The sequence below is a fragment of the Rhynchophorus ferrugineus genome, unplaced genomic scaffold, assembly GCF_030347505.1.
Source record: "Rhynchophorus ferrugineus isolate W39M unplaced genomic scaffold, kcgeb_rfMv2 rfM1, whole genome shotgun sequence".
Lineage (NCBI taxonomy): Eukaryota > Metazoa > Arthropoda > Insecta > Coleoptera > Curculionidae > Rhynchophorus > Rhynchophorus ferrugineus.
The window spans coordinates 31,005,831-31,022,228 of record NW_027472580.1 but is presented as its reverse complement, the minus strand read 5'-3'; the positions used below and the strand labels follow the sequence as shown (position 1 = coordinate 31,022,228).

Genomic DNA, 16,398 nt, shown 5'->3' with positions numbered 1-16,398 from the left:
TTTGTTATTAAGCATTAATTGTAGCAAAATTTACTTATCTACCTTAGATTCCGTTGTATGTTGTTAGATGGTGTTCTATATGCAAAAGTTTTAAACGTGATTATTATTGATCCAACCTTCAACTGTACATTTTGTTGCAGTGTTACTGACAAATCCAATGAATTTGGGAATTTAATTAGACAATGATAACTCCATCTATCTCATTATTTTTTGTTGCTAAAATGGGTGGATTTTCTAATTGGCACCAATATCTGGGAGCTCTTTCGAATTTATTCTTCTAACGTTGTGAAGTGACAAACATATTGTGGAAACGAAATGAGTCAATACAGATAAGTCGGATCAAGTAACCTACACACTCAGAAGAAAAACCTGTCCAACTGTGAAACTTTGTAATACAGAGATTCCACGGTCAGATGATGCCAGCTACTTAGGTATGCATCTTGACCGATGCCTCACTTGGCATAAACTTATATGGACCCAAAGGAAACAAATGAACTGCAAGTTTAAGAGCATTTACTGGCTCATTGGATGCAAGCCACAGTGGCTAGACGTCAGTAAAATAATCACTAATAAAGCTATACTTAACCCTGCATGGACGTATGGCATAGAGCTGTGGGGTATAACCACCCAGAGTAATATCGAAGTACAATACAGGTTTCAAAGTAAAATGATGAGATGTATATTCAATATTCCACCGTAGATATGTGTATACAGATTTGGATATGCGAACAGTGAAAGAAGAAATTGAATATACAGCACACAGCATACAGCAAGAACTATCAAGCCAGACTAGAACAGCACTAGCGTTGGGAAATATCGACTGAATATGACTATCGACTGTTGTTATTGACTACTTCTTACCATCGAAAAAAGAATATTATCGACTGTTTCAGTCACTATTTTCGATCCGACTTATATTAATACTATTTACTATCGACTTCTTCAGTCGTGTACTTTTAGTTACTATTTTCCATTTTACTAGTTTCATTCGACTGATTTTTAACATTCTACCTCTGTCGTCCTAGCCGCGACTTTGAAAATAATGTGCCGAATTTATATATGGATTTAATTTAATTATTTTACTTTACTTGTAAATAACAATATAATGTACATTAATTTAGCAGCATTTTCGAACCCTATTTTTCAAGATTATTAATTAAATAGCCCAAAAAATTTACAATTATGAATGATCTAGTAAAATACTTTTGACTGTTTTTATGGCAATAATAGGTAATATTTTTTTGATTGACTTATCATTTCCATTTAACTCTCGCGATTTTGAAAAAAACGAAACGATTTGAAAAAGTTTTTATAGTAGCAATTGTTAAATTTTAAACCAGATATTAAAACACAACCTTACAAATTTAGCAGTATTAGAAAATGCCACTTATTGGGTTTTTGGAATAACATTGGATTTTTGACAAGTTCATAAAACGATATTATCCGAATTACATCAGTTACCTTTAAAATATTCTGCTATACCCGCAACATCTGTTGCCAAATTATTAAGGACTGAATAAATCGCCTCACCTGAGAAAAGCTGAACATGGATATATTTTTGAAAAGTAATTTAAAAATATATCCATTCAATAATAACTTTTATTTTATTTAAAAAGGGCCTGCTAATTATTATGCGATCATTTTTAGTTATGTCCTGGATTGGTATTTTTTTTAATGATATATAGAAACATTTACTTTTTTTATAGTATTTATGGTTATTGCACATCTTTAGTTTTTATTTTTTGATTAAGTTCTATTATATTATTTAAATTTACTATATGATATGTTGTTTAAGAACAGCAATTGACATATTATTAAAGTACGATAAAATATTTGGGGGCCATTATTCATTCCGTTCCTTTTTACAGATCCACAGACCATTCAAATATAAAAATAATCGTTCTTTATTTAAAATGAATTTATTCATTGCGATGCAATAGTATTTGGCAATTGTTTCTTTCCTTTTCTTTTTTAAAATAAGTACGAGAGAATATGTACATCTACGTCTCACTTATAGTACGGTTAGAAAAAGTAGCACTTTCGAATAATAAATTACAACCAATTAAATGTATTATATTATGTCATTATTTTCTAAATATTAAGATTAAATGCGATGAAACGTATTTCGGATAATTACTCCATTCCTTTTTCATAAATTCAAAATTACTCATTTAAATTGATTTAAAATGAACGGATCCAAACAACTATCTCCATCCTTTCCTCTCTCACAATTTATACGGGTAGGAATTCGTACATCTCCGTCTGATATCTCTAATGAAAAAAAAAACAGGCGAACCATACAATTGACTGAAAATAGTAATTACTATTTTCATTTGCTAGTTTTTTGACTATCGACTGTGTCGACTGTTTTACGACTATCGACTGATTTGACTATTTTCAGTCGATATGCTCAACGTTAAAAAACACATTATCCAGTTAGCTGCTGAACTGTAAGAGGAAAACAGTCTCTGCAGTACTCTCGCCTCAAGAGAAATAGTATTGAGTAGTAGATATCTAGCATATATATATATATATATATATATATATATATATATATATATATATATATATATATATATATATATATATATATATATATTGTTTTAAGGAAACGTATTGCTAAGTAGCAGGATATATGGAAAAAAAAAATTTGCGATGATTTTGAAGTCTTGTGCAAATAAACATTTCGCCGATCGATTTATATTTATATAGTTAGGAAATTTATTTATTAGATTTTTTAGAAAATTTTGTTAGAGAACATCAGTATTTAATTATAATGTATTAAAAATGTTGTATATACTCTGAATTGTTATAGTTTCACTTATAATACCCGATTTCTTGCATTCTTATAAAGAAAAGCGGGTTTTTGTTTTAATTGGAAAAAATATAGCTTATTCACTACAGTGTTAAGTATACTAGCAATACGTTGCACCAGTAAAAATATGTGTAATAATCATAGAGTATTTTTGCTGTGTCCAACCAATGCTGGCTCTGAGACCACTTGTTATTAGTTCATTTGAATTTCGTTACAACAGCATTTGATTGGCCAATTTCTATAACCCAATAGTTTGTTTCTATGGTTTGCTTCGGACGCCAATTTTGTTTGTTAATCAGAATTTTTAATTATAATCACTATTATTTGATGTATCTTCATTCTCAAAAGTGTTGTGTACCCAATATATGTTATTATATATTAAGGATGTCTGTGTGACTCAGCCTTGCTTTTACCTGGTACCTGTACAATTATTTATAAAAAACATTTGCATTCATATATCCATATATATATATATATATATATATATATATATATATATATATATATATATGTATTACCCAGCCTTTAAAACCAAAATGTTTCCAAATTGGGCGATGGAAAATGTGATTATACTACATGAAAAATATTTATTACCTTTTAAAAAGTTGCTTATAAAGCGCCAACAAATAAAAATTTAATTATTTTGAAGGGATTCGTTTACTTGAAACAAATCTATATTGGTTAAGATACTTAATACAACAAATATTTTGGCTTAAGGCTTCTTAACCGAGATAACCCTTTCAACAAAGATGTTAAAAAATACATCAATACAAAATAAAATTATACAATTTGTAGATCAACAAGATGATCTTGATTTTATAGACAAGAGGTTGTTTTATTATATTATTAATAGATCCTTAAGCTGTCTTTTAACTCGTCGACTTTATCATAATAAGAGCACAGCAGTAATTTTGACATATATCATACATTTTCATTTTTTGTTGCTGGTCTTTAAAGTATTACGTTTTGGTATGTTTCCTCCATTCTGATGTATATCATACAATTTAACCGTTTTAATGATCCGTTCCACAATTTCCGCAATAACATTGTAAAAATAATTATAACTTGTCTCAATACATTTTTGCGTTGAACAAGCAAGTAAAATATAAATAGACACAAACTTTTAGCTGTGCTGCTCTGCTTCCAGAATGAGGGAACAAAAAGATAGAAAATTTAACACATATTATTTAAATTGATAGCACTAAACTAATATCAAAAAGGAAAAAAGCGCTATAGACAATTTTTATTATATTTGCCAGGAGATATCTTATGTATTCAGTTAGATTACGACCTTTCTTATATTCACATTTAATTATTTTTTATTTATATATTTATATTTCATTATTTTTTATTTATATTCGTTATATATATTTATTATCTACTTATATCTTTATGATAGTTTATAATATTGGTATTGATATAGAATATTTTATTTGAATAAATCATTTTGGAAAATTACATTTGGATTTTATTTGAAATTTAATTGGTCAGTAGAATGTGACAGGTTGGTCACGTGATGCGTATGAAGTCCTCGACCAATGAAATGCTTTCCTATTAAAATATCTTCTTTACAGGTGTCTGTAATGGTAATTTAAACTAACCAATGAAATTCAGCGAAATGACGTCTCTTCTTTAAAAAAAGGCCATGAGCATAGTACAAAAACAATGATATCGTGTTTTCGGTAAATTTTAAGCCAAGAAACTAGGAAGCTGTTATTTTACGTGTGTATTACTGCTCCAAAGATTAAATCAATCAACACGTCTAAAGATATGCCAAAGCAAAAGGGTTAACTATAGGAAAAGTCGTCAAGGTTGAAGTAATCTGTTAACAGTTTTCGTTTATTGACTGATTAAATATTACAATATAATTACAGGTCTATTATCAAGAAAATAGAATTGAAAACGAATTCGAATCCGTTGTTGTCGACGCTGACGAAGTCTCTTATTAAGTTTGAGTGATTGTTATAACAAGTTGTTATAAAAAGTACCGGAAAGGTATCAAATTTAGTCAGTTGACAATAAAGGGTTTTGGCCCGTGCTTGTTCTCAAACAACTCTAATCAGATTACAGCGAGAGAACGAGATAGAGACCCGGAACGACAAAGAAGGTGTTACGCTACGAAACAAACCATCCTTGTGCATCTTAAAATAAATTAAATTAGTATTCGGGCATTCGAGTTTATAGAGGACTCATTCAAGGCAATTGATCCTTGAAATTTTATTTACATATTTATCATGTATAAAGTATTTTTATTTAATATGATAATTACTATTGAAAAGAACAATATTTAGGTTAATAAGAGAAATTTAATCTTTAGAAGTAATGAAAACATCGGTCCAGTTTTCAACTTTTATTCATTTTCATTCAATTATTAAATGTAGAAACGTCTGAAGGTCACTTTTACTCGGTGTAATAAAATTTTATCAAGTTTATTAATAATATTTATTAATTTTAAGTTAATATATCAGACCTATACATTTACATCAAATGGTGTTACTATGTGTTAAATCGCATGCATTCATTTCGTAATAGTAGAATGAAGTGACAAAACGACTAAACTACTTAAGGTTGAGTTTATAATTGTAAAATTGGTAACTAAATTTGTATCTTTTTATATGTTTTCTTATCGTATTGTGTTATTTGAATGAAATGAAACAGTAAATAACGCGAAACTAGATTTTAGATTGTCTGAAATCATGGCAACATAGATACATTAAGGGCGAAGCCTAATATCTATGGTTCCAACTAATGCACTGTATTTGGTGAGATCTTACGGTGGTATACAATGAGCTACTATAACCTATCGAATGGGCATTGCGATCGACTACGATTGATACGTTTGAACCGCTTTTTTTTCTGGCCTGGAATGCATGACGCATACCTGGTCGCGGAGATTTGTCCTAGAGTGACACGTTGGACCGCGTTATGTGAGATTGCCTCTGGGCTTAGCGACACATTAAACCGTGGGTCGCTAGTGCTACTGCATTAAATTTTGGAGATATGGCACCCGCTAATCCGGCAGCCTTTATTGGACACGAGGACCCGGCGAAATAATAGATAGTGAAACTAACTATTGATTCGCGAACTTGAGTAAACACACAAATGGATACTGTCGTATGGGGGCAAAAGTTATGACTGCAGTGACGGAAGAGTTCGTTTCAGCCTGGAAAAGGGAGGAGGTTATCAGTGACGGGGTGCTAAGCTATTTTTTTCTCCTTCTGACTACTACTTGTTCCGACATATGAGTCGTGACTGGCCTGAGGCCTTCGCTTGTTATGAAGATACCAAATAAATGGGTAGAGTAACCCGAATCCATAAATTGCCTAAAAGATGGGAAGAAGTACCTATCGATGGACAATACTTTGAATAAAATATATTGTACCGATTGTTCATAATAAAGCTTTAAATTTAAGAAAACCCTAGGACTAAAACATAGGACACATATAAATGCATTATATATTAAGTTTTGTTGAATTAACAAAACACACTTTGACGTTTAGAAAGTGAGATTGAAAAGTATGTCGCGAAACATCAGTGAAATGGCACATAATATAAAGTAAAAAGTCTAAAAACAATGTTTTGGCATGATTTATTTAATATAAATGACAAAATGGTATCTATACATAATAAACGAAGTAGGTTTTAAGTTGTAGAATTCTGATTCTCATCATATTTAGTGCACGATTTTATTTCAGTTCAGCTATTTGATTACAGCTGGGCATTTTCCTAGAATTTTTGGAACAATTTGGGTTATTATTTATTTCAGCTATATTTAGAAAGGTACGGTGGTTCTAGGAATGAAATATTTTTAGCGAATTATGTTTCCTGCAGTTACCACCAAAATGTCTTCTTTAAATATTGTAAATACCAAACAAACTGAAAGAGAATCGTTTCCAAAGTATTTAAGTACTAATGGATATACAGTTTTTAAAAGTGAATAATGAAGAGCTTAAACAAGTGTCTTCCAAAGTCTTAATGAGGTGTAAGAAAGTTTGAGGTTTACATTTCTGTGAGAATAATGTAGTCAGAATAACGTTAGAACTATAGTAATTGAAATATGTCTTCTTTTTTCTTTTATTAATATCATGATTATAATTGAGTTAGAATATATAATATGCGTTCATATTTTATATCAAGATTTCCGGAACAACCAAGTCAATTCTGACACTATCTTTCATTTAAGCACTAATACGCCATACACCTTTTACATTTATCAATTCATTTCCGTTAAGGGTAAATATTAGGCAGACATTTTTGTAACTGTCAATTATAAGAGAGTTTGCTATTAATAATTTTATAAATATTATCTTTTTAAGCTTCAGTATTCACTTGTCAATATTGTTACAATCAAATTTTAAAATAAACGTGTTTATTCTCGTTGATTTTGTGTACACACCCCCCTCCCCTATTAGACTTTCTAAACAGTCTCGATATCATCTAAGAAAATAAACTTCGCGAGACAGCAAATAACGCCGTCAAGGAAACCTAAGAGCTTCTTTATCTTATATGCACAATGACGGTTATTTTCGTATACACACCTTTCCTTTTGTTATCAAAATCTCTCGTGTTTTCTTAATATGATTAGAGATGCTTTAAAACCAGTCTGGCTGAAAATCTTGTTTGGTGTTCAAAGTTTATATAATATATCGATTGGAAAGTATCTCGCCTAGAAAATAATTTATTTTCAACTTTCTTGTATTATTTTAATACGTTTTTATGTAGTAGACTTATTTTAAAATATGCATTTGCTGTATAAATCAATTATACGAAAAAATACAATTATATATAAAATATATAACATACATTGACTTTTTGGGATCTGGTGTTCCTTAAAATATTGCTAACCAGGAACATATTGCTGTAATGAAGAAGAGGGATGGAAATGGAATTACCTACATTATAATAAGGCTATATTATAAAAATATTTCAGTAGTTAGTAGCAAAGGGAATATTGAGTTAAATGTTGAATTATATTATTTGATGTGTTCTAACCACATTGTATTGCAAAGATGTGAGCACATTTTTCGGTATATATGATATTTTACGTATTAAGAAATGAAGAACACGAATAATATATCGCTGTGCACTATTTTGTTGCTAATTGTTCATATTTTGAGCTTTTCAACTACCATTTCCTTAATTTCTGTGGTATTATTAGTTTATTTAAATCTAACATTAAGCTCTGGATTATTAATTGTTCGGAATTTTATGAGGCTTATATCTATCTAACCTGTTCAGGACTGTTCAGTTCTAGAAATAGTTTCTTTTGTTCTTTTTTAATTGATTCGATTTTGTGACATATTCACTCAAAATAGAGTCAAAATTACTGATGAGAACTTAGTTAACGTCTTTTTTGTTAGACAAAAATTTAAATTTGATTAAGTTTGATTTGCATCGGTCGGTCTAAAGCTGATTTTCTTTCTGACATGTAATTATATTACATCCTAGGATAACAGTTGACTGATGCAATCATACCTTTAGTACTAAAAGGTTAATTTGGTCATATTTTGGTTCTTGATTCCTGCCTTTTTTTGGAGCTGTTTACCATATATTCCAAATCCATGGTCGATTTCATCACAGAAGTGTGTGATAATTACGTTTAAAACTAATTTGGTAGACATATTCAACATATACCACTGTAATCTGCGACTATGAATCTCTTCATTTCTAAAACGATCTCGAAGAGAAATCTGTAGAATTTGCGTCAGACATCGCATTTGAAAGACTTCAAGCTTACAAATATCAGAGTGTAACAGTATCGAGGTTTTTGAATGTAATTTAGTCTTTTCCATACGTATCATCTTAGACAAGCAAACGTTCCTATCGCTTGGCCGATTCGGCTTATTACTTTGATGGTAGTTTCCTCTCCTGTATTACTGATTCCAAATACTCGAATTCCTGCACTTGCTCTAACTGGATACCGTTGAGATTTACAATATCAGACGATCCGTTAGTTATCAATATTTTGGTCTTTCCGTCAATCATTTTTAAGCCATATGCCTCTGTAGTCCGAAGTATGAAGTAAAACTATGAACTATCATGAATAATGCGAAATTCTTTTAAATGTTTATAAATAAATTTGCTTGGAAAATCATGAACAAGAAACGAAATTTACATTTTCCCTAACTATTACTGCAATACTATAAAGAAAAAACAAATACATTGTAGCGACCTTGAGGCATGTCAAATTTTACATAGTGGAATAACGGTCTACAAAATACCCAGAAATTTAATCCCAGATGTTGAACACGGGCGGGGTGCCAACAGCTCCAACTAGAAAACGATAACGATTATCTGGCAATCCCGAGACGTTTATCTAGGAGATTATTGAAGGGTACTTCGGAGGATTCAGTAACCGACCATCCTTTGGGTTAGACGTGCCACCATCGACTGCCTAAGCCTCGTCACCAGGTAACACCACTGCCAGCCTTTTTTTACCACTTGTATTTTTACATTTTTTTATTACTTTAATAAATAACGGTCACATAATGGTCACCAATGTTTCATTGCGATTTACCTCCATTGATTGAGCCATATAATATATCCTAAAACATTACCTTATTTAAAATATAATATTGCATATGCTATACACAGTTTTTATTGAAACACATACGACGTCAGAAAATTAATATGAAAGTAAAATAAAACAATTTATTTTATATATCCCTTTAGATGTAAGAATTATCTTATTATAATTATTAGTTACTAAAATTTACAGTTGTAACAGTAATAAGGGAATTAAATTATGTTGTGCTTTTTCTCCGCCATTAGTACAGATTTCAATTAAAATTCAGCGCTCTAGTATATATAATTATTCGCTGAAGTTCAAAGAAGCTCTTAGCAAAAATAGGAAAGGAATTTCCTGTAGTATTTTGCATAAATTACGTTCTCCAAGTTTTTCTCTTTTCTTATGGCATAACGAGCATTCTACTGTGCAATTTCAAAGCCTTTATTCGTCAAATGTAAAATAACAACGTTATCTTTGTGCTAAGCTATGTTTAAACTGCGTTTTGTGAATGTTTACCTGGTCATTAAATTATTCTAATTAATTCTTTTGATATAAAGGAATATAATAATACGCATAACAAAAGAAAAACGAAATACATTTATTATATATTTCCTATTTTTCCTATTCTTTCTGTCTGAATTCCTGATTTTGTTATTGCTATTTGCTTGCTTTTAATGATTTCGTACTAACAACGGCTACTAACTATAGATCCCAGCTATATAGTATATAGTATACTAGTAGAATGCTAGTATTAACTCTTAATTATAATCACATTTATTTAATATTTTCATTGAGCGCATTCTCTCTTAGTTTGTTATTTGTATATTTTATACAAATGTTGCCATTTGGCAACATTAAGGCCAATCAAATCTAACCATACTTGCTTGCAAAAAGTTAGGAACGTAATTCTATTGCACAATCTAAATAAACTCCAAAAAAAGGGTTCGTTAAGGGAAATAATGAGAATCTTTATAATGAACGCTGCTTTTTATAACATGTTGATATTTTAAAAACAATTTTAACAAAGCGTAAATGTAATTAATATTGAGTTAATTACACTTGAAGGCTAAAACACTTGTTAAATCTATATATTAAGAAAAAAAGATCATAACCAAAATTATTTATTTACTAATTCTCAGCACTAATACGCATTTAATATTCGTTATTGTTTTAGAAACATTTGATAGAAATAATTTTGTATGCTGATTAACTATTCTGTCTTTTTATAGGTATTATACTGATAAAATTACGTACTTGATGAGCATTATGGAGGCTTAAACAGTAAAGTCTGGTTTTATAATAAAAGTTAAATGTGGTCTTATAAATAGTGTTTAATCTACCAGGGTTACCCAAAAGTTACCAGTTTTTCTAACAGATGTCGCTAGGCTTGGCGACCGCCACAACACTTTGGGCCACCACGCATTCACCTACAACAAGTTCAGAGGTTGGCAACGCCGGTGTATTGGTATCATGCAGTTTCAGGTTATAAAAGACCATCACGACGACGTCTTGCTCTTCCCAATCCCACAGAAAGCGACTCTGTATAAAATGCTAGTCCGTCCAATCTGCCTCAATGGATCACAGGTGTGGTACAGGTATGTCTCGGAGAGACAACTTGAACTGATCCAAGTGTTCCAATCCAAAAAAGTCCGTGTGTTACTCAGAGCCCCATGGATTATGAGGAACGTCAACACACACCTCGAATCAGACATCCAGTTGGTGAAAAATTTCATAAACATGCTCAGTGTAAGGTTCTCCATAGGAACCTTAGCACACGATAACACCTTAATAAGATCCCTACCCGTCTACAAACTCCGGTAGTGAACAAACTACGGCAGTCCTAGTCGTAACCCAGGGTCTCTGTCGCCCGCAAAACAAACATATCCCGAACCTGAAGCGACATCAGCTGAAGACCATTTAGTCCTAGCTGGTCAGTCTAGAAAACGAAAAAAAAAATCTTGCTCTTTATTCTTTTCTCCACCCCCTTGTAACAGTACCACTTCCATAGCGCTACCATACTTCCTCTACCTAACCTAATATCCTGTCCATTCTCCCGTCGATCACATGTATCATTCAACGTTAAAATAAACAAGTTTTATTCAACCAGTGTTTTAGTTCTCGTACAAACTCCTTCCAAAAATAGTAGTGAGTGTTCGGACAAATAATCGCATCGACAGCCATTCATTCCGACCGCATATGCAATATTATTATTTGACATATATGAACCTTAATTCATCTAACCTGAAATTTCAAAGTTATACATGATATATTTAGCGAAAGCAACACCTCATACATTTATAACTTTTTGAAAATGTTAAGTTTCGTGTCTGAAAATGTGCATTTGCGACATGTTGCTAGGTTATATGAGGACAGACCCCATTCTCATGTCAATATCGAGGTAATACAACTCTTGAATAACACCAGAACAGGTTACAGACTCAAAGGAGACTCACAGTAGTCTTAATACTAGCTTTGGGAATAATAATAGTAATTATTATTCTCAGTCAAATGCAGGGTTCGACTGTTTTTTTTTTAATTCGTGATGTCAGACGAAGATGTTGGAATTCTTTCCTGTATAAACTGTGAGAGAGGAAAGGACGGAGATAATTGCTTGGGGCAGTTAATTTTATATGTGCTTATATTTTTCAAGGGAGACCATAAACGAGACGGATATGTATAAATTCCTTCACGAACTAAGTTAAAAAAAAAAGGCAAAAAATAATTACTGAATACTATTATAATAATAATACATAATATACAATTTATAATTTAATTTTAAACGAAGTAGAATAATTTTTGAATTTCATTATTCTGTGGATCTGTAAAAAGGAATGAAATAATAGCCCACAAATACTTTATTGTATTTTAATATGTTAATTTCTATTTTTAAGATATATATATATATATATATATATATATATATATATATATATATATATATATATATATATATATATATATACATATATATATATATATATATATATATATATATATATATATATCTTATATATAAAAATGAATCGCAAAATATGTTCCTAAGCGCATAACTCAACAACGCCTGGACCAATTTGGCCAAATCTTTTTTTAAAATGTTCGTTGAAGTTCAGGGATGGTTTTTACGGCGAGAAAAATTAGAATTATTGCTGGAAAAACCCTAAAAATAGCCCTTTTTGTTTGAATTTGTTTCGTGTATCAGTTGACAATTCATCTGTCATCTGTCAAAAGTCATCTGTAACAGACAACTTTTTTTTTTTAAATTTGATATGACTTGAACTCAAATCCTTTTAATCCGTACGAATTGTTTTATTTATTTAAAATTTTTTATTTGTTTAAAATTTAATTCAAATTTTAAATAAATAAAACAATTCGTACGGCTTAAAAGGATTTGAGTTCAAGTCATATCAAATTTAAAAAAAAAGTTGTCTGTTACAGATGACTTTTGACAGATGACAGATGAATTGTCAAGTGATACACGAAACAAATTCGTATATCGTGTTTTGTGCAGAGTGTTTTGTTAGTTAGTGTTTGTTTAGTTCGTGATTAGTGAAAAAATAATTTATATTTGATATGCCTCCTATAAGACGAAGCAATTTAGGTAGAAGAACCAGAAATGCTATAAACCAAACTAATTACCGATCTAATCGTACTGCACAAGAACGTGACGACGGAAATGAACGTGAAAGAATTCGGATATCACAAACGCGTGAAGCGCGAGCGCGACATTCAACTAATAATCGCGCAAGTTTGAATCCAGCTGCTTTCAGTTACGATGTGTCAATTGACTACAGTAACTACCAATGTGTTGTTATTGGTTCTATGAACTTGGTTTGCTCACACTGTAAGGCATTAAAATACAAAAACGAAGCTAATGGATTGTGTTGCGCAAATGGTAAAGTGAAATTGATACAATTGGATCCACCACCAGAACCATTGTACTCATTGGTTTCAGGAATAGGAACAGATTCTATACACTTTTTGACACATATTCAACAATATAACAATTGCTTTCAAATGACTTCATTTGGGGCAACAAATGCAGTTCGGGAAAATTTTATGCCAACTTTCAAGGTATGTATTATAGCAGTTACTCATAATTATTTTAGCGAACAAAATTTTCTGTCATCAAAGTTAAGATGTGTTACTAATCTTCAATTTCTTAATCATTACGAAATATATCACTTAGTCATCATATTATATGGTGATTCAGTTTCAGTGACACTTTTATTATATTTTATATTTGATAGATATTAGTTAAAACTAAATATATACTTTTTAAGATCAAATATTATTTAAGTTTGATCATTGACAATCCATTAATTTATACCACACCATAATATTTTTTTTATTTACAGATACAAGGGCAAATATATCACAGAGCAGGTTCACTGTTACCAGTGTCAGATAGCGACAACAAATTCCTGCAAATTTATTTTATGGGCAATTCACCACTAGAAATTGATCTGCGTTGTGCACATAACAATTTAGTAAAAAGGTCTATTGTAGAACAATTACAAACTTTATTTCATCAACACAATCAATTGATTATATTGTTTAAAACTGCCCTGGATCTGATGCCATCCGATAATCACAAAATTGTAATCAGAGCTGATAAAACACCTGCAGGTCAACATACAAGACGTTTTAATGCACCAACTATTGATGAAGTTGCTATCGTTGTAGTTGGAGAAAACTTGGAATCCCGTGATATTGTTTTACATCGTCGGAATTTTCAATTACAACCTATAAAGGAAACACACCGCTCATATGATGCACTGCAATATCCCATTATATTTTGGCAAGGTGAAGATGGCTACGATTTATCAATAAAAATGATAAATCCCATTACAGGTAACTAAAATATTAGTTTAGCTATGGCGATAATATCTCAGTCACTATATTATGTATTTTAATTTTATATTTGAATGTTATTAAAACAAAATCTGTTTACAGGTTCTGAAACCAACAAAAAAGTCAGTTCAATGAACTATTATTCATACCGCCTAATGATTCGGGAAAATGCAGATAATCACATATTGAAATGTCGGCGATTATATCACAAATATGTTGATGACATGTATGTTAAAATTGAAACGGAGAGATTAACATTCATCAGGTTGAATCAAACCAAACTCCGATCTGAAGAGTATATTCACCTTCGAGATGCGATTAATACTGATGGAAATGCACAGAATGTCGGTCGGATGACTATTCTTCCAGCAACATACATCGGAAGCCCTCGGCATATGCACGAATATGCTCAAGATGCCATGTCGTATGTTCGTCATTATGGTACAGCAGATTTGTTCATCACATTTACATGCAATCCGCAATGGATAGAAATTAAGCAGGAGTTATTACCTGGGAAATCATCCATTGATCGTCATGATATTACAGCCAGAGTCTTTAGACAAAAGTTGAAATCTTTAATGAATTTCATCGTAAAACATAATGTGTTTGGTGAGACACGCTGCTGGATGTATTCTGTGGAGTGGCAGAAACGAGGATTGCCACATGCACACATTTTGATTTGGTTGGTTGAAAAGATAAGGCCAAATGAAGTTGATGCAGTGATATCAGCTGAAATCCCTAATGTACAAGTAGATCCTGGATTGCATGAGGTAGTTATCAAAAACATGATACATGGTCCCTGTGGAACTCTTAATCAAAATTCACCGTGTATGATGGATGGTAAATGTTCAAAACGATATCCACGGACATTAATATCGGAAACAATTACTGGTAATGACGGTTATCCATTGTATCGTCGCAGATCGACAGCAGACAATGGAAAATCAACAATTGTCAAATTAAATTAACAAGATATTGAAATAGATAATCGTTGGATTGTTCCATATTCACCCATTTTATCAAAGACATTCAAAGCACACATCAACGTTGAATCTTGCCATTCAGTGAAATCGATTAAATACATTTGCAAATATATAACCAAAGGGAGTGATATGGCAGTGATTGGAATTGGTGCAGAGAATTCTAATGATGAAGTTACCCAATACCAAATGGGCCGCTATGTCAGTAGTAATGAAGCAGTTTGGCGAATATTTTCTTTTCCTATTCATGAGAGACACCCTTCTGTTGTTCACTTAGCTGTGCATTTAGAAAATGGACAAAGAGTGTATTTTACAGCACAGAACGCAGTACAAAGAGCTGCTCAGCCACCATCTACTACATTAACCAGTTTTTTTGAGACATGCCAAAACGATGATTTCGCACAAACATTGCTATATTCTGAAATGCCAAAATATTATACCTGGAATCAATCCTCAAGGAGATTTATACGACGGAAACAAGGAAAACCAGTTCCAGGATATACAGATGTATATTCCACCGATGCGATTGGCCGGATTTATTCAGTACATCCAAGCAATGATGAATGTTTTTATTTACGACTGCTATTAGTCAATGTACGTGGCCCAACATCATTCCAACAGTTACGAACTGTTGATGGTGAATTGTGTGGATCCTACAGAGAAGCCTGTCAACGTTTGCAATTGCTTGAAAATGACGCTCATTGGGATCAAACTCTCAATGATGCTGTAATATCATCACACACTCATCAAATACGAACATTGTTTTCTATAATCATATCTACATGCTTCCCATCAAACCCAATTGATTTGTGGATGAAGTACAAAGATTATATGTGTGATGATATTTTGTATCAAATACGGAATAGAATGGGAAATCCAAATATACAAATCAGTGAAGAAATTTACAATGAAGCATTGATTTCAATTGAGGACATGTGCTTGATAATGTCAAACAAACTATTAATTCAATTAGGCCTGACCGCGCCCAATCGTCCAATGCATGACGCTTTTAACCAAGAGTTGCATCGAGAACGACTGTATGATCTCAACGCTTTGAAAGAATAAATTCAAACAAATCTTCCACTATTAAATGAACAACAGAAGTATGTATTTGAAACTCTTATGAAAGTAACAAATGATGAAACTGGAGGGATTTATTTCTTAGATGCACCTGGTGGTACAGGAAAAACTTTTTTTATTTCATTAATATTAGCAACAATTCGCTCACAAAATAAAATTGCACT

The 16,398-nt window shown here is 31.5% G+C and overlaps 2 protein-coding genes across 2 annotated transcripts in view; one reads left to right on the top strand and one right to left on the bottom strand.

The window, feature by feature from the left end:
* LOC143206677 (uncharacterized) overlaps positions 1-16,398 on the bottom strand; it is a 209,396-nt gene that overhangs the window by 34,764 nt on the left and 158,234 nt on the right. The gene's annotated exons all lie outside the window — the stretch shown is intronic.
* LOC143206666 (uncharacterized) lies at positions 12,793-16,168 on the top strand. The gene is made up of 4 exons (XM_076419322.1): positions 12,793-13,394; positions 13,679-13,949; positions 14,007-14,174; positions 14,277-16,168. Exons 1-4 carry the CDS (start codon positions 12,894-12,896, stop codon positions 15,140-15,142), a joined length of 1,806 nt encoding a protein of 601 aa, XP_076275437.1. The 5' UTR covers positions 12,793-12,893; the 3' UTR covers positions 15,143-16,168.

Bases quoted from the DNA above. Each gene is read 5' to 3' on its own strand.
- LOC143206666 (XM_076419322.1), top strand. From the start codon at position 12,894: ATGCCTCCTATAAGACGAAGCAATTTAGGTAGAAGAACCAGAAATGCT. The intron at 13,395-13,678 runs GTATGTATTATA...TTTTATTTACAG, and splicing joins ATTTTATGCCAACTTTCAAG to ATACAAGGGCAAATATATCA. The intron at 14,175-14,276 runs GTAACTAAAATA...ATCTGTTTACAG, and splicing joins AATGATAAATCCCATTACAG to GTTCTGAAACCAACAAAAAA.